This window comes from Apteryx mantelli, chromosome 5 (assembly GCF_036417845.1).
Source record: "Apteryx mantelli isolate bAptMan1 chromosome 5, bAptMan1.hap1, whole genome shotgun sequence".
NCBI classification, from domain to species: domain Eukaryota; kingdom Metazoa; phylum Chordata; class Aves; order Apterygiformes; family Apterygidae; genus Apteryx; species Apteryx mantelli.
Genome location: NC_089982.1, coordinates 32711385 through 32738355, shown reverse-complemented (window position 1 = coordinate 32738355; position 26971 = coordinate 32711385). Strand labels below are relative to the sequence as shown.

The 26971-nt window shown below is 46.0% G+C and overlaps 1 protein-coding gene across 1 annotated transcript in view; it reads left to right on the top strand.

Annotated features, from left to right (window-relative positions):
* Positions 1 to 26382, top strand: part of MAML3 (mastermind like transcriptional coactivator 3) — a 246850-nt gene extending 220468 nt beyond the window's left edge. The window contains exons 3-5 of the mRNA XM_067297749.1: positions 19642 to 19902; positions 22083 to 22170; positions 25391 to 26382. Of these exons, the coding sequence (XP_067153850.1) occupies positions 19642 to 19902; positions 22083 to 22170; positions 25391 to 26367 (1326 nt within the window). The 3' untranslated portion in view covers positions 26368 to 26382. The remainder of the gene's footprint in view (positions 1 to 19641; positions 19903 to 22082; positions 22171 to 25390) is intronic.
* Positions 26383 to 26971: the final 589 nt, after the last annotated feature.

Sequence of the window (26971 nt, the reverse complement as noted above, 5' to 3'; positions counted from 1 at the left end):
GCTCATCCGGGGTGGTGACGCTACGGGTTGACACCACTGCAGACATCCCTGATCTAGATGAACCACAATAATGCCACTGACTCATGTTAGAGAACTTAGAGATTTAAGTTTCTATACTTAAAAGTTAATTTTTAGGGGTTTTAAGAAACATTTAAACCTTTAGCATGAAAGTCACCTTGGTGAATTCTTCCCCTGAGTAACATAACTCTCTGAGACTGAGCCATTAGATTAATCTGCAGCCAAACTGCCCCATCCTTGCCCAGCCCGGAAGGGCGTGCTCAGAAGCCGGAAGAGTATCGGGCAAAGTAGCACTTAAAAAGGAGGAAAACGGACAAGACCAAAAGGAAAGGGTTCTGTATAGCTGTTCACAGACGAACGTTTGCGCTAGATTTGATGCTACAGCCTGTGTCTAGATTTTTTAATAAAAAGAAGACCTGTGTTGAACGTGTATTCCCTTTTATGATTTATCTCTTTTGCAATGGATCTGACAATGGTTAAGTTTTCTTAAAGCTTTGGAGGAGGAGATCTCTGTCCTCCTTCAGCACCCCTTCACATGGATGCGTTCTCCAGCTCTCCCTTCTCAGATTTCTTCTCCTCCCACCCACTCCTCGTGAGTACAAGCTTGGGAAAGGGAATTGGATATTTCAATTCAGCATTATCCTAGCAAGAGAAGAGCCTCCTCTATTGATTGCTATATTTAGCTTGTTGGGTGCACCCTGCCTGCCATGAACTCAGTACAGTGAAGTGTTTAATTCAGCCTCCTCTCTCATTTAAAAGGAGGCTGTTGAGCACTCTGACCACCACAGCTCCACTTTACAGCTGGCCGTAAATTTGCGAGCATGCAGTGATATCTTTAGCTTTGACTCCAGAGATTTCCTGTTGAGCTGCAAGATGCAATCCTGCAAAAGCACTCAAGCTAAATATACCCTCTTGGGCTGACACGCAGCCAAATAAACAAGGGCAGCGTCAACATGAGTTTTTTCCAGTGCTGAACGAGTTTAGTTATTCTGGAGGAGGTGGGGCATAGTTCAATTAATCAGCCAGTTAGGTTTGTTTTGGCAGTTAAGATAATCTTTGGATCTCTTTTTGCACTAATATCATTTGTATTCCCCTAGAAAAGCCTGTAAGACCTACATCTCAGGCAGTGTACTCTGCACTTAGCTTTGACTACTAAGTCACTTGTGGATAAGGGCTTTTGTCCTGTAAGGCAATGACTTTGGCTTCAGAAAAATGTAGTAGCTTTTCACTTGTTCAAGTCAGCATGGCCACAGCCTTTAAGAAAGAAGAAAAAGTTCATTTGGAAGCAGTCTGAGATTAGCGAGGGAAAATAACAGTAGACATTGTAAATGAAGCACACAACACTGGGTTGTTTCTACTCCCAGTGCCAGTTCCAGATAGGTGCCACACACATGGCGTTTACTGAGTCTTTCCCTGCAGCGAGTACAAGCTTGGGAATGGGTTTATCTTTGGTACCTGAATTTTTAGAATCTGGTTATTAACAGTCAGTGGGCTCCTCTTCATGTTGCAAAAGATATAGGATGTATTTTTAGGCCATAAGAAAATGTTTTGAGGGGAGGGAAAAAACTGATTAGTCTTTCGGCTTGTATATCTTGCTTTGGCCTTTGTAAATCTTCTGTCATTTGCTCTTGTAAGCCAATGTCCCCATGCCCGGCACCTGCTGAAGATGCAGCAGGCCTTCCTCTTCTGCAGCTGCGTTTTGCTGTGGGAGCCCGGTGCTGCCTGGGTCGCAGACAAGGGAGGCTGGCTGCTCTCAGGGGAGCCGTAAGGAAGGAGGCTGCGCTCACAGTCACTGCGGAGAGAGGTCCCCGCTCTCCTGTAAGAAGGAGCGACGGGGAGGCAGCGTCAGTCAGAGAGGTCTCTGTAAAACTTGCCAGAGAAGCATTGGAGGCTTGAGGCTCTGGCTTGGCTTGTTTCTTTGCTGCTTTTAGTGGCTAGCCAAAGAGATGCAGAATTGCTACTGGAAAATCACGGAGAGGAAGAATGGCTTTTATTTATGACTGGATATTTTTCCTGGGCATCGTCACTACATCATTCCTTAGATGGTGGTGTGTTTATGCTTTTTAAGAGACAAGTGTCTCATCAGAAGCAGTAAGAAAACATACTACCTCAGCTCAGAGTAATAGATTATTTTGGAAGGAAGCCAGTCAAAGAAAACATGCCACTTACAGTTAAATAAAGATAATAATGCTAACTGATGAGTATAGACAACAATACAAGATACTAATGTGTTGTGCTTGTTAAGGAGCTGATCTTTTCATGGTGACAAACTAAATGCTGAAATCTGCTGGTTCTGTTATATTTTGAAGTTGTTTGACAGTTAGGCCCATATCACCCTATTGTCTAAGAATCACAAACCTCTTTATAGAGCTGAACTCTGTCTTATTACAGTATACAGTTGTTCGGATAACAGTGTATGGAAGCATGTGCGCTGAGGTTAAGTTGCCCTAGATGTCCATGACATGTAAGAAGAAGAATAGCACTCAGGAGCTGTGACACTTCTGCCAGTGGTGTGGCCTTCCGGCTTTGGCTCTGGATTTCTCCCAAAGGAAATTCCCCAGATCACACCCTGACTGCTGGCCATCTCTAGCAGTCCCTGCACTGTATTGGAGAAGAAGTTTGACAGCTCTGGAAACTGAAAGACCTGGAATGCACTGTAACTCATTGAATATTAGGTTTGCATTTTTTCTAAAGGCAAAAACCCACTGCATTTCATGTACAGGCAAATGGCTGTTGGAACATGGGTAAGGTCTTTCTGTCTTTGTGGCTATCTGTGATAACATTTCCTTATCAGCATCTTCTGCTACTAGTTTCCCAAAACTTGTTGGTAGTCAGTCCCTTTCAGTGAAGTTAGGAAGATGTTGGCACTGGCAGGAGGACAGTGAACGTTGATCTGGTGGGCACCAAAGTTGCCAGTCTATGTTGCAGGTGATATCTCAGTGTTGCAGGCATATTTTGGTGCATAATATCTAGGAAACCAGGCCTGGAGTCATTAGGTCAAAGTTCAGTGAAAATTCCACAAAATGTTTCCACTCAAAGGATACAGCTTGGCATTTTCAGTGGGCTGCCCTAGAGGTGCCTGAATGCTTTTGATTTTTGGACATGAGTCCGCAGAGATTCACAGAAACTGTGACACTCCTAATAGTCATGAGTGCTTCTTTTGCATATGCATTTTATGAACCTAGCTTACTATCTGGAATATGACAGGAATCTCACCTCACGTGTTTTTTAGGGGAATATCTGATTACCAAGTTTACCAACTAAGCAGCAGTGCTGCTGAAAACTGTGCCCCAGACCTGTTAAACTTGTCTTAAGTGAAGATCATGACTCATTTAAGTGCTTCCTAGTATGTTCTCAGCTTATTCTAGTGCTTTAGGTAGTTTTGGAGGAAAAGATTTTTAAGATGCTAATGACAGAATTACAGCTACAATCTAAGGAGAGGGGAGGACTAAACAAAAGACGCCTTCGTCAGAGAACAAAAGAAACATTGGAGCCTTTGAACCTAGGAGTCTCCCACACATTAACTATGTGTACAGATGTGCATTACATGAACACATGAGGTAATGATATGTCTACAAAGGGCTGAATATATCTGTTTGATGCTTTGTAGTGAACTATACTTAAGCAGATGCGAAGGTGCAAACTCCCCAGTCCCTCCATATGTTAGAAATAAGATATTAGGAGGTCCAAAGATACCTTCTGCAGTTTGTGCAGAATCCCAACTGACGACCATACACTGCATTAGGTAAACTGGAAGCCTGCTTTACAGTTCGGAAGTACAGCCTGTGGTTTCGCATACAGTGCTGTTCACATCTCTTCGGGAACGGTTTGAGTTATCAGTTCTCTGGGCCGAATCTTTTGAAGACAGGCAGAGAGTAAGGTAGCTGGGAGGAAGGAGGCAACCGATATCCTTGGAGATTTCAGGGACTCTCTGTTTTGCTCCTGCATATCTTTGAGCATGGTAATGGTGGCCTGAAACTCATTTTCAGTACCCAGCTTCAGGTCTAGAACAGCCTGCATGTTGTGAAACTGGGGGAATATTGTTTAACAGAGAAAAGTTCTGAGGTTTTCAAGATTTTTGCACGTGTATATTTTTCACGTGTCTTATTCTTTGTTCCACATATATTCTCAAGGTGCCTAGAAGCTGCAGTGATGAGCCCAGACTCCATTGTGTGAGGTGCTGTTCAGACAAAGACCTAAAAATAAAAGTCTTTCCCACCTTACAGAGCGTATCATCTCATTGCACAAGTACAGGCAGATGGGAGGCGGTACAAGGGCCCTCAACAGGTGATTTCCCTCGACTTTCCACAGGCGAAAGAGAGAGGCTCCCCTGGAGCATGAGTCAGGGCCAGAGCCTGAACTTAGCCCAGTGACTTGCCAGGTGAATACTGGGGGGACACTCAAAGGGGGAGCGAGAGAGAGGAGCCCTGTGGGGCTGCCAGGCCCTGCTGCAACGGCGCCTTCAGAGGCAGTGTGGGCCAGGGCTGCCAGCTGGGATTTGCTGGGCACAGCACTATACTGAGAGCTACCAGCCAGCCCATGCTTCATTGAATATCACTGAATCAGCATGAGGAGTGCAGGTATAAATAACACCAGTTCCCAAACAAGGAGAAGACTGTGCAGTCGCACTCAAAATAATTGGGCCTGCAAGTCAGGATATAGTCACTGAAATGGGGCTGCTGTGCCTATAACCCAGGGTGCAGCACAAGGAAACCCAAGCTGAGTTATTGGCATAACAAAGATGTATTATATGAATTTGCCCAAAAGTCTGGTTTATGCCTCACTGCAGCAAACAAAATGACACCCATGTGCAGGATTCAGAGCCACTCCTGATCAGGATGGGGAGTTACACCAGCTTAACCGTAGCTCCCCTTGTCCTGTCAGAGCACAACCTAGCTAGCAGCTGCAGTCAAGATGTGGCTTTTGCTAGTGAGGCTTTTGCAGCTGCAGAGAGGTTGGGGCAGAGTGGAAGTGCATTACAGATACCTATTTGTTTACAGAGATGCAACCAAAATATCCCATTGAGAACTGAGTTTTTCAGATTTATGTTTATTTAGATCTAGCTGGACTCAGATAGGTTTTTTGATTCTGTTCCACCTCCAGTTATTGTGCCTTGGTCTCTCTTTGAGCATTTGAACATAAAAGATATCAGGGCTGGCAAGGAAGATCTTTAATCGTAGGTTGTTCCCTTTCTCACTGTATGTTACGAAGAAACGTAGTAAGAAAGGTGAATGCTGGGCTAGAGGAGGTCACCAATAATCTATGCACCTGCCAATCCCATTAGCTCCTTTGGACTCTGCACTGTAGAGGCCTAAGGGAAATGAGGCCTAAGAATAGCAGTCCAACTTTGATGAAAAGGAATGAGCCAAACCTTCCTTCTGCCGAGCTGCAGCTGCCCGAGCATTTTGAGCAGTGGTAATAGAAAGCTGCAGGATGGAAGCTCTTTCCTTTTCTCAGGAGACTTGATTTCACAAAGGATAAAGAATGATGGATGAGAGATCTTCCCTGTGTTAAGTTAAATAACTTCTAATACCACCTAAGAGGAGGCAGAGAGATTCTGTCATCCCGTCAGTGTTTTAGATACGTGCAGAGCACAGCCTTAGTCTGGTGACTGGGATTTTTAGAGTCACCAGTACTCTGCCACTTACTGTTATTTTTTCAGGTCAATGTTTAGCTTTGCATTGGCACTCTGGGACACAGTCAGAATCACTGTCATGGAAGGGCTAATGGTTATATTAATGAAGAGTGTGTCATTTTCTACAGTTTTTCTCTTAATAACTTCAATTGAACTTTTCTGAGGTTTGCATTTTTCTATCCCAGGTCTTTTTAAAATACTGAGATAATGAAATTATAAGGATGAAAGTGGGGGCAGGGGGAACCCACCTCAAAGTCTGCAAAATAATTGCTGCATTTTTCAAAAAACTCTGTAGTCTTCATTCACGTTGGTGATAGCTCAAACAAGGCACCGCAGTTGAGTGGCAACTGCACCAATTAGCACTGCTGCTGCTGGTTTGTGAATTGCATGTGAAATGTAGAATTTGTCCAGAAGTGTTAATGCAAATTGCTCAACAAAAATGTGCCCTCTGTGTCAAGTCTTTTCACTTGTTCTGACACACTGATGTCTTCCCAGATTTCTCTGATCGGCAGATCCCTCTCTCAGTTGACAGCTACCAGAGCTCATAAGGTAATGGAAATATTTCTTGTTGCCATTAGCTGTGCTTCTATGAAGAGGGCTGCAAGCTACTGCTGGGACTGGTTACTTGCTATACAACATAATTTTGAGTTCTATTTGCGGGTGTTGGACTTCAAATTTCTAAAATTAAATGCTAAAAACTCAGTAAATATCTAAGATTTCACCTGTACAGAAGTTCAAAGGCTGGGATCTGCCATGGCAGTCATTTGGTCACTTTGTTTGAATTCAGCATCCTTTGTTATTGTATATGGTGATAACCTTTGTGCCCTTAACATATGAGGCTGAGTTACAATTGCCGTGGGAACTGTAACTTAGCATTTCCTGACTTTTCCAGCATACAATATCTGATGCTAATATTGCATCCTTTAAAAGAAAAAGAAATGGAGCAAGGGCACATTGAAATTTTGGAGTTCTCACACCTACAGAATATAAAGTGATATACTTAGCTGTATGCAGAAGTTGTATTAGTAACGGCTTGTGCCTTGTTGGGTGGTACTTTTGAGTCCTAGTCACAGTCTAGGAGTCCCGTTGTACTAGGTTCCCTGCAGATGCTGGAAGTAAATATATTTCCTTCCCCCAAATACTTACAATTTAAGTGTAAGACAAGAGATAACAGAGGGAGACAACACACCAGGAAGTACAAGGAAACAGGAGGGACTCCTGGACATCATGCAGACAGGAATTTCTAGAAGTTTCTGCAAATCTAACTATACTGAGGGCAGCATTCAGGATCAGATTTGTATGATTTTGTGGAGCATCTCCCAGAAATGAAGTCCAGGGAGGAGGAAAGCATGAAGACACTTGTATCGGAAATGTAATGTGTGAAAGAGCTGGCCACCCTGGGCTGATGGAAAGTGGGGCTAAAGTCTCAGTAATGAACATGAGGTGATGCATGAGGTGGGATATGCTGCAGCCGTGTTAGAAAGGGAGGGAGGGAGCTAAAAAAAGGAAGGGAAGCCAAGAGAGGGTTGCAGAGAGAGAGGTGGCGCAGTCAAGACGACAGGCAAAGAAAATGACCTGCACAGCAGCATTCGGGCTGGCTGCGAGCAGGGTAAGATTGCAACCATCAGGGCACGAAGTGATGAGAGCCTGACTGCGGGATTTGGCAGAGAGGTTTGAAGCAAAGATGACAACCAGGTTATGGGCTGAGTGACAAGCAAGTGATGGCGTTGTCCATGGGGACTGAAGAAACAGGAAGGAGAGGAGACCTAGGGAGTAGGTTCAGAGTCTGCTTTGAGCTTGAGCTGACAGATATCCACAAGATGATAGCAGAGGCAGGGCATGAATTTAGTCAGAGCAGAAGGGGACTGGCCTGGGACAGAGGGGGAGATCTGTGAGTTGTCAGTGCAGAGAAGGTCCTTGAATTTTTATTGTGAGCGAGATTGCTCCGCCACGAGGGCAAGAGGGGAAGGAGAAGAGGGGCAAGGTCAGAGACCCACAGAATGGCGGGCAGGAGGGTGAGCAGCAAAGAAACAGTCAGAACAACACTGAGTAAACAGTTAAAGCTGTTGGAATCAGGTGGGAGCACAAGGAAAGGAGGGCTTGGTTTCATGTAGAGTTTGGTCAGTGGCACTGAAAGGAGCTAACAGGCTCTGGCAATGAGGCTGGAGTATTAGTTTAGAGCTTCAGCCAGAGAAAGGACATTAGAGACTCTGTGAGATTGGTTTCTGCGACAGGCAAGAAGTGAAAGACTGTTTGGAAAGGCACCTATGTTGGAGATGGAGACTAAATTCAGACTAAATCGTATAAATCATAGGCAGCACATTCGATAAGCTTAGTGGTGACAGTGAAAAGAGAGATAGGGTGGGAGCTGAAGAGGCACTTGGAGTGAAGGGTTGTTTGGAAAATTTTTTTTTTTTGAAAACACAAAGATAAAGCGTTCTTGTGCTGTGAGGGGAAGGAGCCAGAGGAGAGCGAGATACAAAGGAGAAGGAGGCAGACGGGGGCAGGGGAGATGAGGAGATGATACGCTGCAAGGCCGCCAGGACCAGTGGAAGGGCCAGGGAGCGGAGATGAGCAACCATGGCAGCGGTGGCCGGGAGGAGAGAGCTGTGGAGGAGGCAAAGGAGAGCAAGCAGAGAGGAGGGAGGGAGGGAGGGAAGGAAGAAGATCTTGTCTGGCTTTGTAAGTTTCTCTTGGGAGAAATTAATGCGATTCTGTGCAAAGACCTGACTTTTCTGTGGAGGCCGGAGAAGGCAGGGCTTGAGAAGTGAGTCAAAGGCAGCAAAAAGGCAGCTGGGATTGCTGTAGTGAGGGCTAGTTAAGCTGGGGAAGATGACTGTGTTAGGAAGATGGCGGAACAGGAGTAGGAGAGAAAGCGTTCCTGGTGGGGAAGAAGTAAAAAAACAAGTTCAAAGCTTAATCAATAAGTAATTGTCTCAGAAGGGGTATTAAAAATATTCAGAAAGCCTCAGAAGGAGTGAATAAGGTCTTGATCAGCACAGGGAGCTATACCTTAGAGACCTAGAAGTTTAGGGATAAAGTCAGAATTGCCAAAAGCCAAGCTGAGTTAGGCATTGCAAAGAAAATTAAAACAATAGTGAAGCTTTCCTTAGCCATATAAATAAAGGAGAATTCAAGAGAGACAAGAGGAACCATGCAGTGATGAGCATGTCAAGATTAAAGACAACTTAGGCATAGCCCAAATCAGAATTCCTTGTCTCAGTTTTCATTACAGCTGAAAAGACTGAATGCCAAAACAAAGACCAGATGGCTAATGGAAATGCAAAGACCACATCCAAGGTGGAAGAAAAATCAAAAGATTTTAAAGTACTGGAACTGGGTGATCTGGGTAGCTTTGATTCAAGGACGCTGAAAGAACTAGCTCATGAAATCACAAGCCTGGCCATCCCAGCCGTCTCAGCTTATCAGCAGCTATTATTTGAAACCACAGCAAAGCTAATGTGGCTTTGCTGGGCAGCTGCAGCTGAAGACCACTTCCCTTGGTCTTGCCAGCCACCATTTGGAAACATTTGGCTCTTGATTTTAGGTGGAAATACCACCTGCAGAGAGGTGGCATAGATAGGAGCCTAGAACCAAAGACAAGGGAGTTTTTCCAGCTCTTCAGAGTGGATGTCTGACAGGGGAAGATCGTGCAATTTGTGCATGAATTCATACAGGTGACCATTCATAATAAGCACCAGTGTGTCTGCTTTGGGGCTTTCATAGCTGGTCGGTCACAATTATCATCTGCTTGAGCCCCCCAGAAAAGCAAGGTACTGCATGTGTGTCGCACAGTCTCTTCCCATGTTTCTTACGGGCATGGACCTTGCCTTGCTATTCAGTGAGGAGAGGGGGAGCGGAAGGAAGTCCTCACTTCATCCCAGTCTGTATGAGGTGTGCTCTTCCTCCCATGACGGCATGATGTGAATGAGGTAGGAAGGCATATTAAAGGAACAGTTGTGCTATGTGGACTGCTCGCTTGCAAAGCAAGTTGTACCAGGAAATACCAGTAAAGATACTGGAGCTTTACTGTGAGCTCCGGGGATGTGGCAGGCATGCTCCCTGACCCCTTGCTGAATTTCTGTCAGGACAGAAGCCAGAGGCAGTGACAGTGCAGGGAAGGTGCAGGAGAGGGCCTGGAGGCATGCAGAGAGATGGCTACTTTGTGAGAGCCCCAAACCTTTGCGCTGAATTTTTCTGTGGATTTTCTGCCTTGGCAGAAGCAACAATATGGGGCAATTGCAGCCTCTTACCAATTTTTGAGGTAAGTTGCCTTCTGCATATGGGAAAGAGCATATGGCCCAGTGTTTTTATTTCTTAGCCAGGATCCTTTCAGGCTTGGCAAATTACATGCTTCTTGCTGAGGATCAAGGCAAGTGCCAAGTTTGAATTTCTAAAAATGAAAGGGATTTCGTTTATCACAGCACAGAGAAAAGGATCTGAAAAATGTCCTTAAGTGTGAAAAATACCTTTTGTTTATGCTCGAACAAAACAACCAAGGGGAATTTCAACAAAATTTCACCTAGAGTAAAAAAATGCTGCAACCATCCACAGGAGACTGGCGGCAGATTCTGCCAGGCGCGAGTTAGAGCTGGGCTCTGTGAAATACCTCAGCAACCAGCAGCTCCGTGGGGGTACAAGGTGATAATGTGGTACAGGCTCAGGCCATTAGAGGGAATGGGACTGCCTGGTAATAGTTTAGCGTTTGCTGCTAGAGAACTCCATTAAAGCATCTTTTCCTCGTACCTATGCTTTTTCCAGGCTCCACATTTTTCCTGTATGTGCTAGAAGCTTTTCTTTCTCTTATAGCATTTATTTTTATTGTGTCATTTTCCCTCTGTTCCCCCTTTTCATTGGCCCTGTGTGACTGTTTGTTTAAACCATTTGCCTGCTTTCATCTTCCATTTTTCTTTTCTCCCTCTTCTCAGGGGCTCTGTAACCATGATTATCCTTACGCTTCACATTAGCTTTCCTCCCTTCTGCTCCAGGATGCACTCAAAGGCGGCATTGATTAAAGTTAAAACCTTTAGCACTGGAATTTTTAAAAGGCACCAGCTTGAGGGTCCAGCGTCCTCCGTGAGCTCCGCTCTCACTCTGCGTTGCTCCCTGAGCAGCTGCTGAACCCCCCGGGTGTTTGACTGGGGAGGGCCAAGCAATCAGCCGGCACCCGGAGGGAAGCGGCAGCTCCGCCGGGGTGGCCCCATTCGTGCTTTAGAAAGTCCTTAGCTATGCCTCTGGTGGAAGACAGTGTCTTCATGGGGGTGGGGTGTGGAAAAGCTATTGCGTGGGCTGTTTTTTTGACTCTCCTTCTGCATTTTGCTCCTTGAAGGTTGCTATTTCTTTCACTGAGTGATAGGGCGCACTGCGAAGTGCCATGATGGCACAGCTACGTGCAGCAGTCATCGAGGGGAGTAATTACTGCATTCGTAATGTGCATAAAATGTAAGGCTGGGCACTTGAGTGTTTCTTCAAATTCGCACCCTCCTCTCCCCCCTGCCCCTGGCCCTGCTGCAGCAATGCTGGGGTTTGGAAATCAGCGCTGTGGTCGTGGGCACACAGGCAGACGGAGAGCAGGGCTGCAGGCACCGTGCCAGGAGGCAAGGCAGGGGCTGGCTTTGCAGCCCAGAAGCTGCTCCCTCAGCACCGGGACACAAACACGAGGTGGCTGCTCCTTGGCGAAAGCAGGGACGCTCCGTACTTCATGTGGGATGGGAGCCGTACGGGGGAAGCAGCTGAGGCACTGTAAAACCCCACCTGGCTTGCTGCACGGAGGCTTGTCTGTGCAACCATACCTTGTGTGGGTCGAGTTACCAGCCTCCTTAACCCCGCTAGTTCACTCCTGCAAGAAAATCATGTGAAATACAGGTTCGCTGGATAAAAGCACTGGTGCAAATTGGTCAAGAAAAGGTGAGACTGAAGAGCTCTGTGGATTCATTCCTGCTCCAGCAGTTTGGGTGGTGGCACTAGGAGCCGCCCTCGATTGCCTTGCAGAGCTGCCAGATCCACAAGCGGACTGTGCCCGTTCAGTGCTCGGCCTCTCCATGCCAGCGGGTGGCCGCACGCAGCCTGTCACCCACAGGGCACGTCCACAGCAATGCAGCCAGTCCCAGCAGGTTCGCCTCGTGCAGGCAGCTGCACAGGGATCTGGTGATAGCCACAGCCTCGCACCAGGCTCTGCTTGAATCAGGGGCTGTAACTCTTTAAAGCAGATAAGCAGAGTTCATCTTAATTTTTCACTTCACAAATATTTGAGGAAACCTCTCCCTATATTTAAGAGATGTATGCAAATGGACTATTTGGGGTTTAATTTGGCCTGATTCTTTTTTCTAAGACCAATAAAAAATTGCAATTACAAGCCAACTAGTTATCTGAGATGAAGGAACACTTCCTCCTCTGTACTCAGTCCCAAACATTATATCGTTGTGCTCTCCACCTTGGAACTGGCTGCTGAAACAGAGGATAAACAAAATTGAAAAGCAAGAATGACTTCCCCCACAAAGGTTTCTTTCCTGGGGGAGGAAGGAAAACATCAGAGATGTTATGCGTAATAAAGGAAATGCTCCTATTTTAGTTATGCTGGTTAAAGTTCAACAGCACTCTGTTAAAATGCTGCATTTCTGAATGCCACCTGTGCAATTTAGGATTTGCAAATTCCAACTCTGGTGCTGAAGCAGAAGTCGGTGCTAACAAACAATAACAACATTGGGAGGCAGGGTTTCCGAGTCCACAAGCCACAGGGTAAAATTACCAACCGTTCGGCCTTGCATTCTTTGAGATGAACTTCTGACAGTCTTTAGCTGTTAAATGGCATTAGAAAAATATTTGCTCATTTTAGAATTCTTTGTTGAATACTTTGTCATCAAAAATAAGGAAATTGCTCTCTCTGATGAACAAACAAATACACAGAAATAATAGTTTGATGGATAGTATTTGTTCTGTGGAAAGAATAAACTGTATTGAAGACATGGAGAGGAGAGATGCAAGGGAAGGGAGGTGAAAGGAAAACAAATTGGCTGCATGCAGAGGTCTAGTGTCAAACGTCAGAGGGATCTTGTTTGCTCAGATACTATATGAAAGACCATGGCAACCAGGGGCCCAGAGAGAGCGGAGAGATTTGTAGCCCCTCCCTGAGACTGGATGACAGAGGAAATAGGTGAAGCAATCCACTTTGCAGAGCCTCTTGGTGGATTCAGAGTTGTAAAACAGCATATTCTATCCCTTCATCCTGTATGTTGGCTCATGCAAGGCAAAAAAAAAGAGTCTGAAATGAATGGATTTCTAATTCCCTTCATCAGTCAGATGGTACCACTCCGCTAAAGGTGGCTTTGCTTTGGGCTGCCTGATTTAGAGAGAGGAATTAAGATCCCTGCCAGACACAATAAGTAACAACATTACAAGGCATTTAATAGGAATATTTCTGGGAAAATGTAGAAGCATGCTTTTAGACAGCTCTGAAAACACTGGGTACAGGTGATGTCTTACTGTGACACAGTATACGGAAACACAGTAATATTTTTCATCCCAGAAATAGGCTGGAGACCCCTCCTTTTTTTAATATACACACAAGAAGTACCTAAGAGCCCCAGGATAAGGGAGTAGTGACTGTCAGGCTAGCACCAGTGTAGTGCAGAAGTGCCAGCTGACTCTGCAGGTGCCAGGGAACAGCAGACAGAGCTGTGTTAGAGGTAAGGTCAGATAGTGCTGTTATATCTTGTACATCACAGGCCATTAAATTGCACCACGAAGTTGTGTTTATCCAGAAAGGCTGTCATCTTTGAAGACATCAAAAAATGGAGATCTGCCATTTCTGATGGGTAATGAAATCTTGATATAAAAATATGATTCTTGTTTCTGATTTGAATCTGTCTGAGCTTCCAGCCCTTGTATCTGGTTTTGCCTTCTTCACTAGATAAAAGAACTCTTTAAAGCATTTCTTTCCTCGTGAAGGTATTTTTATATGCAATGGTCAATGCATTCCTCGGTTTTCTTTGTAGTAAGCTAAATGGATTGAGCTCTTTAAGTCACTCACTGGAAGACACTTGCTGCCTCAAATCATTTTTGTGACTTCTTTTTCTGCTCTGATGCTAAAACGTAGACATCTGATTGTATACATTTTTCTAGTATCATTCTTCTAATGCAATATGCAGGATAAAGTCACCTCCTGGCTTCTGTTTGCTATTCCACCCTTTATATATTCAAGGATTGCATTAGTTCACATACCACAGAATGGCACAGGGAGCTCACATTTGATTGTTTGTCCATTTTGCACACTAAGATGCTGCTTTCAGGTTTCTGCTCCCTGAGCGTTTTGGGCAATGCTTGTTCCTAGGCGTGCAATACCAGCCTCATTCGCTTGCTGCCGGCGGTTGCATGGCGTAACCCCCTTTTTCCAGGCGCCCTGCTCTGCTCCCCTCACCTCCAGCAGAGACAAAGCGGGCTCACGCTCTCCGGTAGCTCTGATGGCTATCCTGTGTGCGGGAGCTGATGAGCGAGCTCGGCCTTTCCCCGCCCGCGCTTACACGTACCCAGGTGTCCAGCTCGCAGGGCATCAGCTGGTGGTTGTTCTGCTTGTTCTAAAAGAAAATTGTGTGATTGCTTTTAGCTCTAGTTAGGAGAACAAATGACACAGAGAAGGAATAAATCACAGAAGGATAAGGAAGAGGCATGTAAGATTTGAGACAAGGAGGAAAATACCTTTTCCACCCACCTGTCCTCTTTGTAAAGCTGCTTATGTTTAATATGTGTGACTGTACATACATGCACATCACTCCTGAACCCCTGAGGAGGATCCCCTCATCCCCCTAAATCCTTGGAAATGTGTTTGGAGGACACAGTACTTCTGTCACTTAACTTAAGGATCAGGTTTTCAACAGAGATCAGCTCCCGTTTAGGCACTAAATAAGCAACTAGATCCTTACAAAAGTTCATCTTACTGGGTACTCTGCAACTATAAAAACCTGTCCAAACATGTCATGCTGACCATTTTGGAAAATCAGGCTCTTTTTTGGCTCCTTGAATGGAAGCCTGGCTTTTTCAAAATCTGTTTTTACTCATAGGTGCTGAGTACTTGTTTCTGTCCCTGGGCTATTTTAAAAGCTTGTCCCTCAGCATGCAAAGACAGCAGGGACCCTGGCAGGGTTTGTGCGCTGCCCGGACGCGCTGCTGTTTCTGGGAAACTTAATCAGGTCCGGCACGTGTGTTTGAACTCTCTCTGCGGCGCGGTTAAGCCTGGGGAGGAATGCCTTGGCATCACTCTCGCTTATGTAACTGACCTCGGAGCTGGCCAGGGCTTGGCCTTCCCCTGGGTGAGGACCTTGCAGCAGAGCTGCAGCTTGGCTGCTCCCAGCTGGAGTGCCTGTAACTGTGCCTCAGCCACCATTATCAGCACAGAGCTGTTTGGGAGCGTGCAAGTAGCACACAGTGGCTTTGGGTGTTGTTGCAAAGAGCCAGAGGAAAAATGAGAAGTCATTCTGTACCATCTTACAAGGTGCACCAGGCTGATGAGAGACAGACTGAGAATACACCATATAATACCCATTTCAGCATATCTTCCTGCTCTTTTCAGGCACTGCACGTGTACACCCGTACAGGGCACCCCTGTATGCATACATGCGCGTGCACACACAGACACACAGACACACACACACAGACACACAGACACACACACAGACACACACACACATGGACACACACGCACACACAAGCACAGAGTCCCAGGGGAAGGAGCCGGGTCGTCCCCTGGCTGCCAAGGATCCCCAGGGCTCGGTCTGGAGTAGTCACAGTGTGAATCACGCCGTGAGTCGCGCTGTAGGCACGGGCCACCAGGCACCAGTGTCGTCAGCTGCGGAGGTGAAGTGCCACCAGGAGCTGGTCACTGGGGCTCTGGAGTGGTGCCTGAGACCAGTGCGAACTGGCAGGGAAAGGGAAGCAAAGAGGCAGAGACGGGGCAGAGGGTGTGAGGAGGAGGAGGAGGCCTGGGGGCAGGAAGGCAGAGGGTGCAGTCAGAGATGAGGGCACTAGGAGCAGTGCAGGAGCAAGGAGCATTGTCAGCGAGGCTTGGAGGAGTTTGGCTTTGAAGCTACGAAACTGCGGTAGCGCTGCACTTAGTCCAGGTAACAGGCCCTGCTGCATGGCAGCGCTGCTTAGCCTGGCTGCTTCTGGGCCTGGAGCAGGAGCAGGTGCTTCTTTCACGTGTGTCCCACCCCCTAGACGGGCCCGTATTTCGCCTCCATGCTGGACCTCCACAGGGCGCTGGGGAAGGAGAGCACATGCCGCGGGGGCACGGGTAGCTGAGTGCGACCCACAGGCCCACGTGCGCAGCCCAGCACTGCTGCCAGAACTGGGCACTGCCGCGTGACAGCCGCTCGCGAGGTGGCAGCAGCTGTGCCCGGCTACTGGGGTGGCTCTTGGTAGAGAGCTCTGCTCCCACACACAAGGGAGCACTTCCCTGTGTGCAGAGACCCTCTGCCTGGGTGGCGCTCCTGTTTTCGGGACACAGGGCCCAGTGCTGCTCCCGGTGATGTCAGTGGAGCCTTTCATCATTATTCGGGAAGAGCTTTGGCCACAAGAAATGGAAAGGAGCAGAAATATTCCAGGCAGGAGGGTGGTGTTCTGTCTTGATGAAGAAAGCCTGGCTTTATATCTGTAATTAAAACTGGAAACAGGAAGTTTCCACTATGAATAGGTAAACTTCTGTACCTAGAAATGGCTAAACACGCAACACCGGAAGTAACACCTTTGTGCTAATCTTCATATTTCCTCCAGCTGTTGCATAGTGCACCGGATTCACAGCAGCTGGCGGAGCTTCTTTCAAAGCTTTCTTCCTTTTTAAACTCTGGAATTAATTTATAACGTAACATGATACAGAAGTGAGTGCCTCCTGCAGCATTACCCCTGGGGTGAATTTTCCCTCTGCTATATCTGTGTGTGTGTGTGCTTAAGAGCCAGGACAGTAGTTCTGCAGTAGGATTTTTTTTGAAGCGGATTCAGTCAGGTCTCGGCTGCAGCCCCAAAGGCAGCTGTGCACTGAGGCTTGGTGAGGAAGCTCCTAGTGATGTCACTTCACAGCATGCCCTCTGGCTCCTGGTTTTTTTTTCCCTTCTCTTTTCCTTGTAGTGGCTGCAGCAAAGGGCTCCATTATTTGGCAGCGTGGCATTGCTTTTGTCTATAAATGGAAGCAGCTGGCCCGTCTCCCAGTATAACACAAGATAGTCCTGTGCATCAGTTATGCAATCTTTAGCTTGATGACTTCATCAGAACTAGGGGGAGGAATAGGGGGTGGCAGGAAAAAAACCTTTACAGTGAGCTTTGCTGGAGACAGCTGATGTCCCCCCCCCCAGCAAAGAAAGAGGGAGCTTGGAGATAGGGGTGAGTAAAAGGGCTCAGTTCAAGAGCAGCTGAAGGATCATTAGTGGGCTGCATTTCCCTGACACGGGCTGCTTGCAAGCTCCAGTAGCTGCCGTCTTCCCCATGCAGGTGACCCAGCCCTCACAGTTACAGCGCGGCACCAATGTTTGACCGATCTGGAAAGGGCAGCATGAGAAAGGGATGGGGGAGGAGGTGGGAAGAATAGGGGAGAAGAAACTTTCAAACCAGGGCATAGGTTAAAAAGAGAAAGAACCTAAATATCGGAGAGCCGCCTTTCAGCAGAGAGCCCTTCAGGGAATATCTGTGCAAAGTAGAGATGTGGACAAATTGTATTTTCTTGTTATTTCCTCAAAAGAGTCCTTGAAAACCTGACCTTCATGCAGAAAGGCTGATCCTGATTTCCCAAGCTACACTCAAACATTGATTTTAACCCTTTTGTTGATGGGGCTTTTGGGGTCATAAGATTACTTTTCTATACTTTTCCAATCACAGAGTCATTGGCATAACTCAAACCATCCATGAAGCAGGTGAATCTAAACCTGACCCTGGAATGCCTTTTGCAGAGAATCCTAAAGTGATATGGGCGCTTTCCATCACATTAGTGTTTCTGAATGAGTAACCTTCTCTATAAAACAAGCAGGAGGCAATGTTAAGACCAGCCCTGCTAAGCAAGTAGCACTTTGCAGTGCTGGGATGGTGGTTACGTAGCACAGCAGAGGTTAAGAGCACTTGTATCACCACAAGTCTGTATGTGCTAGTGGCTTTCCAAATACTTGAAGAAAGAAGGTCCTGCTCTGAGGAGCTCCTCTTGTGCAGTGTCTTGTCTTACAGGAAGCCAGCCCAAGCTAACTATAGTGGTACTCGCCTGTCCCTCACCGTTGGGAGCCCCAGTGCATCCCAGTCTGCCGTGCGCAGGGCTGGGCGCTGGCGAAGTGCTGAGGTCGGGAATGAGAGAGGGCAGAGTGCTCAGCGCTAGGTGCAGAGGGTGTCCAGACCGGGCACGGTGCTTGGAGCCACCTTCCTGCTGCAGAGGGGCTTGTGGCCCACACACTGCAACTGGGAATTGGGGTCTCCCGTGCTGGCTAAGCACAGCCGAGAGGGCGACCTGGAGCCACCGAGGCTGCTTCACTTCCTCCTTTAGGGAGAGGAATAACACTTCTCGCTGTCGCAAGAGGGGAAAAATATATGGGTGACTATGAGGTGAGCAGACAGTATCATGTTAGAAGTAGACAGGGGAGAAAAGAAAATCCATAATCTGTTTTAAACAAAGGAGAACACAGAATAAACACCAGGGAAACAGTGTGACTCTACACCTGCAGCTTTGTAATCAAGCCCCCAGATTACTATTATTTTAAATAAGGCCCTAGCTAGCCATCCTTTCTGAGGCAAGGCTCTCTCCCTAATGCCAGCGGGAGCCACTGGATTCTTTTGTTTGTTTTTCCCTAGTAGTGGGACAGTCTCATGTTGCAACATTATTAAAAATGCCGGAGTGGATAACAGGGATCCACCCTGTTCATGGTAGCTGACGACTTACACAGAGGGACTGGAATATTTAAGACTTAACTTTGATTATCAGTGCAGAATCTGTGCTAATGTTCCTTACCTCCTCACACACACTCTTTCTATTTCTAATCCGTCCATCATCAGTTTCTGTGTGGGCACTGAAAGCCGCCTGTCCATACTGCAGCCGACTGTCCTCCGAGGATTACCAGCGGCGGGGGACGAAATCCCCGTGGGGGTCCGCCGTGCCGCAGCGCGGCACCCCGGGCGCTCCGCCGCCCTGCGCCCGCACACCCGGGCCGGGCCGCGGCGCAGGCCGTGTCGCTGGGCCCTAGGGGCGCGGGATGCTCGGGCGGAGGCCCGGGGAGCCCTTCCTCCCCCCGCCCTCCTCCTCCTCCTCCTCCGCCCCGAGCCGCGCCGTGCGGACGGCGGCGCGGCGGGCGGGCAGCGGCACCTGCCGGCGGGCCGCGGCGGGGCTCCGGCCGCTTCACAAATTTTGAGTTCAGGTGCTGTTTAAGCTTAGCCCTTGCCCTTTTATCGCTGCTTTTTCCCCAGCGCTAAAAGGCAGCAAATTGGACTAGGAACTTCAAGCGGGGCGGGTTTAGGGGAAGGGGTCTGTGGCATCACGTAGGTCCTGCATCACTGCAGCTTTCGGTCTGGAGCTGTGGGATGGAAATCTTAAATAAATAGGTTATGTGGTTAAATCCAGAGCTTCTGGCACAATATAGGGGGAATTAGTGTTGGCAGCTTTCACTATTTATTGTGTGTGCCTAAGACCTCAGCTCCTGAATCCAGAGGATTGTGTGAAAATTTTGTTACGGAGAAGAGGAAGGAAGCGGAAAAGGAGGGAAAATGTGTTTCTGGTTTCCATGATGACGGAGAAAAAACTTGGAAGAACATGACTCAAAAGTTACATATCCTGCCTGAAAATAAACCAAGTACACAACTTTCCTATCTTTGATATTAACGAATTGTAAAGTAGTCTAGGTTTTTCCAAAGACACTTACTTTCTTCAAGCTCCAGTCCTCACCCACAGACTCCCCGCTTACTGTTCGCGGTCCGTCATTTCCCTTCCCACGGAGCGCACTGAATAATGATGCTGTCTCTCTCTCTTTGCACAGGAGCAGCACCAGGTGGGGTTGTCTCGGACCGCAGGGCCTATGCAGCCTGCTGTCCCGCCGGGTTCTGGTAGTGTGGTCGCAGGCTCCAGCTCGGGGGCTCCCACCTTCCTGGGGAACCAGCCGCAAGCAGCCATCATGAAGCAGATGCTGATTGAGCAGAGGGCCCAGCTCCACGTGATAGAGCAGCAGAAGCAGCAGTTTCTAAGGGAGCAAAGGCAGCAGCAGCAGCAGCAGCAGCAGCAGCAGATGCTAGCAGAGCAGGTACAGTATCTCTATGTCTCAGGCACTCCAGCACATGCTGGTATGAGAACATGAGCGTGAGAGGCAGTGCAGCACCAGCCCTTCCTTTAAGATTTGATAATTCCTCCTCTGTGGCTTATATCATGCTATTTCAGCCACAGTTATCAAAGAAGAGGCATCTGTTTCAGTCTTACCATTAGCTTGGCAAATATTACCTCTGTTGCCAGCAGTGAACATGACAGTTGCATGTGGTTTTAGACACTGAAACAGTTAAGTTCTTACCTCTTACCTCATGATGCTTTTAGCCTGGCAGAAGCACACTCTGCTACCGTGAGAGCTGGTTTTGCTCTCCCCTTCCTCTGACTGTTGTCTTGCACTGGCAAAAGCTATATACAGACATGCAGTGATCTGGAACAAAGATTTGACGTGGGTTAAAAGTAATCTAGCAAAAAAAAAAGTTAGTATTTACCCAGATAAATTCCTTCATCTGGTTTATCAGACAATAGCACAAATGGTTTTGTTAGCTCAAGGGAAAGGCAGCATCAAGGCGGGAACTGAAGGCAGAAGTGGGAGAAGAGTGAAATCACCTCTTACAGTGGCAGTGTGAAACTGCTGCATTAGAGTCTGTCACGTGGCTCCTGGGGCTCTCAGACCTGTGCAATATGGATGTTAAATTGCCTGGCCTGAATGGTAATGTCCTACCCATGTTTAACCCAGCTGTAGTTTGCAGCACAGGAGAAAGTCAGTGGAAAGTCCCACCGATCAGTTAATGTAGGCTCATACCTAAGTTTAAACTTGTTGTCCCTTAACTTCCACCCAGAAAATGTTCTGATAGGTCAATAGTTGCTTTAACCCTGTTTCACCTCCCTTGCCGGGGGAATACAGGTTAAAATCTGGGGCCTGTTTTAATTTGAGCTAGAACTTGTTCCTGTTGTGCTACCACTGACATATTTCTAGTCCTACCTTCTTCTTCCTACAGTCCTCTTGAGAAATGGAAAAAAAATCTCCCATAGTGAGCAAGGGCACTCCTCGAGATATTCAGGGAAGAGATGCATGAGTAGGGTCAAAGGTGAGCAAGTGCAGAAGAATGAAGATGCAGTAGTGCTCTCACATGGGCTAGGCCACTTCAAGTGTATAAACCCAAGAGCCAGTCACTAACTTGGCTATTGAAGGCAAGCCTATAAGTGTTGAAGAACTCCAGGACTGTACTGTTAAATGTGTTGGACATAGATGAAAAGTGATCAAGTCACAGTCCTCAAGCACCCAGTTTTTCAGGTGCTTTGTGCCTAAAAAGGTTCCCTTTATCTTTTTGATAGTTTGTAACAAACATTTTTGAACACAGGGATTTAGTTTTTGCTTCTTTCCCATCTTTGCCATTCCCTTACCCTTGTTACTCAGCCTTGCTTTTGGACACGGCATTTGTACAGCCTGCTAACGAAACAACAAGATATGTCCTTACATTAACTGCTTAGTCAAATATACCGTAGTCTTTGAAAGCACTGATAGACACACTCTCTGTTTTTATAATCAACCATTGATTGTGTTTTAAATGCATGAGTATTCATAGAAAACAACCACAGAAGACCAGCGTGAGCTGGATCAAGGGATGGAAGCATTTTGCTGTCACCTGCTCCTCAAATATCATTTAATGAAGCAGAAGAGAAAAAGTGCCTTAATAGCCCTTTTTCTTTTGGCTAGAGAATGGTTCTAGGCCACAGCATTGAGTTTGGGATGCAATATTCCTCGCAGCTGAGCATTTTGAGTGCAGAGCTGGACTAAGTCTTGTACCAGGAGTACATATCTCTAGACCTTGGCAAGATTGGGGGAAGAAAAGCATGTGTGGTTACAGTTGCACTTCAGACCTAGGTGTGCAGTTATCTCCTATCCTTCTCTCTTCTTTCAGTCTGAAGACAGTTAAGTTTGCACTTCAGAGGTCAAGATGAAGAGCTTGTAAGTGAGAAGAGCTGATGTTAGCCTCGGTGCTTATTCCTTTTTGAACCAAAAGGAGTCCATGTGCTGAGTAGCCCAAGTACTCTCAGAAGGACTCTTCAAATGAGTCTGCTTGTCTCTCGAGAACAGCTTGCTAGATAAGAAACACTGCAGTTTTGCTGCAGTACTTTTGTCATCAGCCCCTTTCTTAGCTTGCTAATTAATTAATCATCTCTTTCTCTTCTACTTTTTTTTTCCTCATTCATTTTCAGCAGTTGCAGCAGCAGTCACATTTGCCTCGGCAGCATCTTCAGCAACAGCGGAACCCATATCCAGTGCAACAGGTCAATCAGTTTCAAGGTAAAAGTCAAATTCTTTTTCCCATATTAGAGTCAACTTATGCCCCTATAGCAGGCATATGAAAGTTCATTCATTTTGTGAAGACCAGGGGTTAAGTAGTGTGCCAGAGCAGGAGGTCAGGCTGTAAGGCACTTGCACATACTATGTATTTTACCAAAGGGTTTTGCCCACTTCCATATATTTAGTTAAGTTTCTAATTTCCTTTCTGCTCCCCTCAGCAAAAGCTGCATTTTTCATTTGTCCACTGTTCTGCCTCTTTGACTTCTGGATTCTGTGAATTTATCTTGTCTGCCCCATTCTCATTATATATATTTTTTTCAGCCAGTGTCTCTCACTCTGTCTTGCTTTTACTCCTCTTCATTCTCCACTTTGTTTAACTTGATGAGCAGGGAATTTCAGAGAGGTCATCTTAATCTGGAGAAGGACTAGGCAGAAGTGTCTGATAAATGTCAGGTATGGGGAAAAACAGTGAAATGTATGAGATGAAAATAGAGGGTTCTTTTAAATCGACTCAAAAACACAAGGATTATTTCAGTATGCTTGCAGATAATTGAAGAAATTATGGAAAAAAATTTTGGTTTAGGAAAAAAAGTTAATTCTGAGCTTTTTAAGTACGAAGCATCAGCTGAATGTCTTCACTAACCATGGATTCTAAATATACACAGGACTAAGACACACTTGTGCTGTGTATTCCTGATAATGCCAGGTAACTGCAATAAAAACAAGTGAGGCAAGCATATTGCAGTTCCAGTATCCAGGTATTGAAGTGACAGTCAGCTCTTCTGCTGGTCTTTAACAGGATAGCTCTACAGATCACCTTCTAATTCCTGTCTTTGGCAGCATAAATTCTATATGAAATGAAAGTGCTCTCAATAATTCATCTGCAAAATCAAAATGTATGTGTGTGTACCATCATACATTAGTTGAGAATCATATGTAAAATTTTTCTATATTAAAGCTTTTTTGAAAATATGCCTTCACATCTATTATTTAAAAGAAATGCAGAACAGGGTTTAGGCTAATCTGACCAAGCAAAGAATTCATTTTCATAAATGAGCTAATTTAAATATAAATATTTGATCTTTTTTTCTCTTTAATCACAAGAATGTAATCCAGTGCAGTAGGTTATGTGTAAGTGAGACCAGAAGGTGGCCCAAAATCTTAAAATCTGTTGCATCTCTCTTTTGACTACTTGTCTAACTGCTGTGTCAAACAGTAGCTCACAAAAGTAGTATGAACTACGTGCTGATAGGGACTCCTTTGGAGGTTTTCAGCTGCTGAGTTCAATTCAAAAATAGCTAAAGATACATTAAATAAGTTCTTAACATTATTCATATACTTAAGTACTTGCTGGAGTCATTGTAAAAAGTGACATCTTCCAATCATGAAAGAAAGAGGTGATCTAAATTAAAAGGAACTGCCAATCATTGAGAAAACAGTTTAATTGATAGCATAGGTATAGTAAAAGCTGCCACGACATTTGCCCTGTGCAACTGGGATCCATATGGTCTCTCTTAATGCTACAGAATGCTTTATTTATCTATATGTTGGAGAGGTGACCTGAAAGCATCTTCCAGAAGTTTTACCTGCTGTCGGAAAAAGAAGATGTGGCCATCCACTCTGTCATGTGTGCAAAACTGTATGAATGGCACTTCCTTTATCCATACCCATTTCTCATGGAAACCTAGACAATGTAAATAGCAGGGCCTGGTATTCTGTATTCTGATATTCAGGCCTGTTATCCACAGCTGAGGAACAACTGGTAGGGACTGATTTAAGAACATCCTGATTTTGTTGTGCAGCTTATGACTCTTAAAGAAACTTTTTATATTTACATTTAATAATGTTTGAGCTGGGACTAATTGTCTGCATCATTCTCTTGGAGCTTCACCTGCAGAGTATTTTATCATTTTAGTTTGCTATGGTATTGACTCAAAACCACAATGAACCTGTGGCATAATCAGAGCTCTGGTGATTGTTTTTAAATAAAGATAGTAAATACAAAAGTATATTGACTTCCCAGAAATCGATAACTTCCCCCCTGCTTCTCCCCCACAAAGGAAGACACAAGCGTGGTGCAGTTATCTGCCATGGTGTGGAATTTAACAAGGTTAGGATTTTCTGGTTTCCCATCACTGGCCTAATGTGGAGTAAAATGTGCTTATAATATTGATTCACTAATACACTCTCCCTGCTTTAAATGTCCACAAAAAACAATTTTTCTTCTTTCCATAGACTTAAGCAGTAACAATGATATAGAAAATCCATTCATTTATGCCTCCTGAGCTATTAAAAAATTGATTGGCCTTCTGAGTCTGACATTTCCATTTTCAAGGCTTACTTTTGAAAGACAATGGAGATATTTAAGAGAGAGCTTCAAACAGTTAACTAAAGATCAGCTATTTTGCTTCCGTTGAAGGCCAGTGGAAGTTTTCTCATTTGTTTGGTAGATGCTGGATCAGGCTTATCTGAGGAAGATAAATACCACTGAATTCCAGTGTGTGTGTATAACTTAAAAAAGTCTTAGGGACTGATTTTTTGCATGGAGGAGATGGTACATTGTCACTGGTCCTGGGAAAAAAAACACACAGAAAAAGGAAGCCTCAAATTCACTTTGGAAATAGGACTCTGTGGACTCATGCATCACACATGGAATCAGGTTGAGTTTTTACTTCAGAAACCCAAAGCCATGAATGTTTCTGGGTACAAATCCTAACATTCTTATAACTGGGAATTGTTTAATGAGTAAATCATTGGCCTTTTAACCTTGTCAGCCCCATTTTAGGCCTTGTGGGAAATTAAGCTGGTGGTCTGTATTGATAGTATTCTCTACCGAACAGTGTCCCACTTCACAAATTGAATACATAATATGATCAGCAACTCTTGTTAGGGTAACACGCAAGCTGTGCTGCCTCTCACCCTCAAGGAGAGGGGACTTTGCAGGTGAGGACTGAGGCTGCAGTCAGAATGATGTGGGGAACACGTAACCTCTGAAGTGTGACTAACAATAGGCTGCAAGTGTCTCTCCCAAGGATGGATAACCTTCTAGCTCTCTGCTAACCTTCACATGAAACAGTAATTTATTCACTCCAAAAGCACAGCAATCTGGAATCCTACTGTGATGCAGGAGGCTTCTACAGATTCTCTCTTATGCAAAGATGTGTTAATTAAGATTTACAAAGTTGTATTTTTTTCTTACCTTCCCCACTTTTTGGTGTAGGTTCTCCCCAGGATATGGCAGCCGTGCGAAACCAAGCAGCACTCCAGAGCATGAGGACGTCCCGAATGATGGCTCAGAACGCAAGCATGATGGCAATGGGTCCCTCCCAGAACCCGAGCATGCTGCCTACAACAGCAGGCCAGTCAGACATGGGCATGGCTCCTTACAGCAACGCCTCCTCCAGCCAACCAGGAATGTACACTATGAGCACAGGGATGAGCCAAATGTTGCAGCACCCAAACCAAAGTGGCATGAACATGGCACATAACACAGGCCAGGGAACGAGGCAGCCTGCCTCTGGACAAGCGGTGGGAATGGTCAGCAATTTTGGTCAGAACATGCTGGTAAACTCTGCTCTTCCCCAACATCAGCAGCAGATGAAAGGACCTGTGGGCCAGGTCTTACCCAGGCCACAAGCACCACGACTTCAAAACCTGATGGGGACTGTCCCTCAAGGAACACAAAACTGGCAGCAGCGAGGCTTACAAGGTATACCCGGAAGGACTAGCAGTGAAATCGGGCCTTTCAATAATGGTACAACATACCCAATGCAGTCTGGGCAGCCAAGGCTGTCCAAGCAACATTTTCCACAGGGACTTAATCAGACAGTTGTGGACGCTAGTGGAACAGTAAGAGCCCTGAACCCAGCAATGGGGAGACAATTGCTGCAACAAGGAACCAGCCAGGCCAGGCCAATGGTTATGCCTGCAATAAGCCAAGGGGTCCCCACTATGTCTGGTTTTAGTCAGCCTCCTACACAACAGATGCCAGGTGGCAACTTTGCTCAGAGCAGCCAAGGCCAGGCCTACGAGAGGAATCCCACTCAGGACATATCTTACAATTACAGTAGTGAAGGAGCCGGGGGGTCATTCTCGAATTTAGGGGAGGGTACAGACCTTGTGGACTCCATCATTAAGAGCGGACCAGGGGATGAGTGGATACAAGAACTTGATGAGTTGTTTGGAAATCCCCAGTGAACAGGCTTGTATAGTCTGGAGCTTTGGTTGTTGTGATTTTTTTTTTTTTTAAGAGAAAGTTGGATATTTTCTCCATCCCTGGATTGTTGTCTTTTTGTTTGAGTTGGTTTGGGGTTATTTTGTTTGTTTTCTTTTATTCTTAATCGTGCAAACTGAGCTGATCTGTAGCCAATTTTGGAAGATTCAGGTGATGCTGAAAACATCAGCATCACAAGACTTCCACCAAGTAATCTCCATTGCACAGCAGCATCCACTGCGTGTGTGTGGAGCAGGACGGGGAAGCTGGAAAAGCCAACTGATGTCTCTGGTTGGGTAAAGTCGTTGTTTCCCCTTGCACAGTGGTATGAGGTGGTCCCAGTATCTCCCACCTCATTTTACTATAAACACTGTAACTTTCAGGGCACTGGATGAAAAAACCTGGGAGCAAACCCTAAAGAAGTCTGCAGGTGATTGCACATGTCCTGATCAGAAACAGGCTTAACCCTGGGTGTAAGCAGGCCTCAGGTGAGCCATAGTCAGGCCCACAAGGCCTGCCCTGGGATGTCACATGGGAATGTGCAGCACACATGTGACAAACCTAAACAGTCACAGACAGGTCACCATT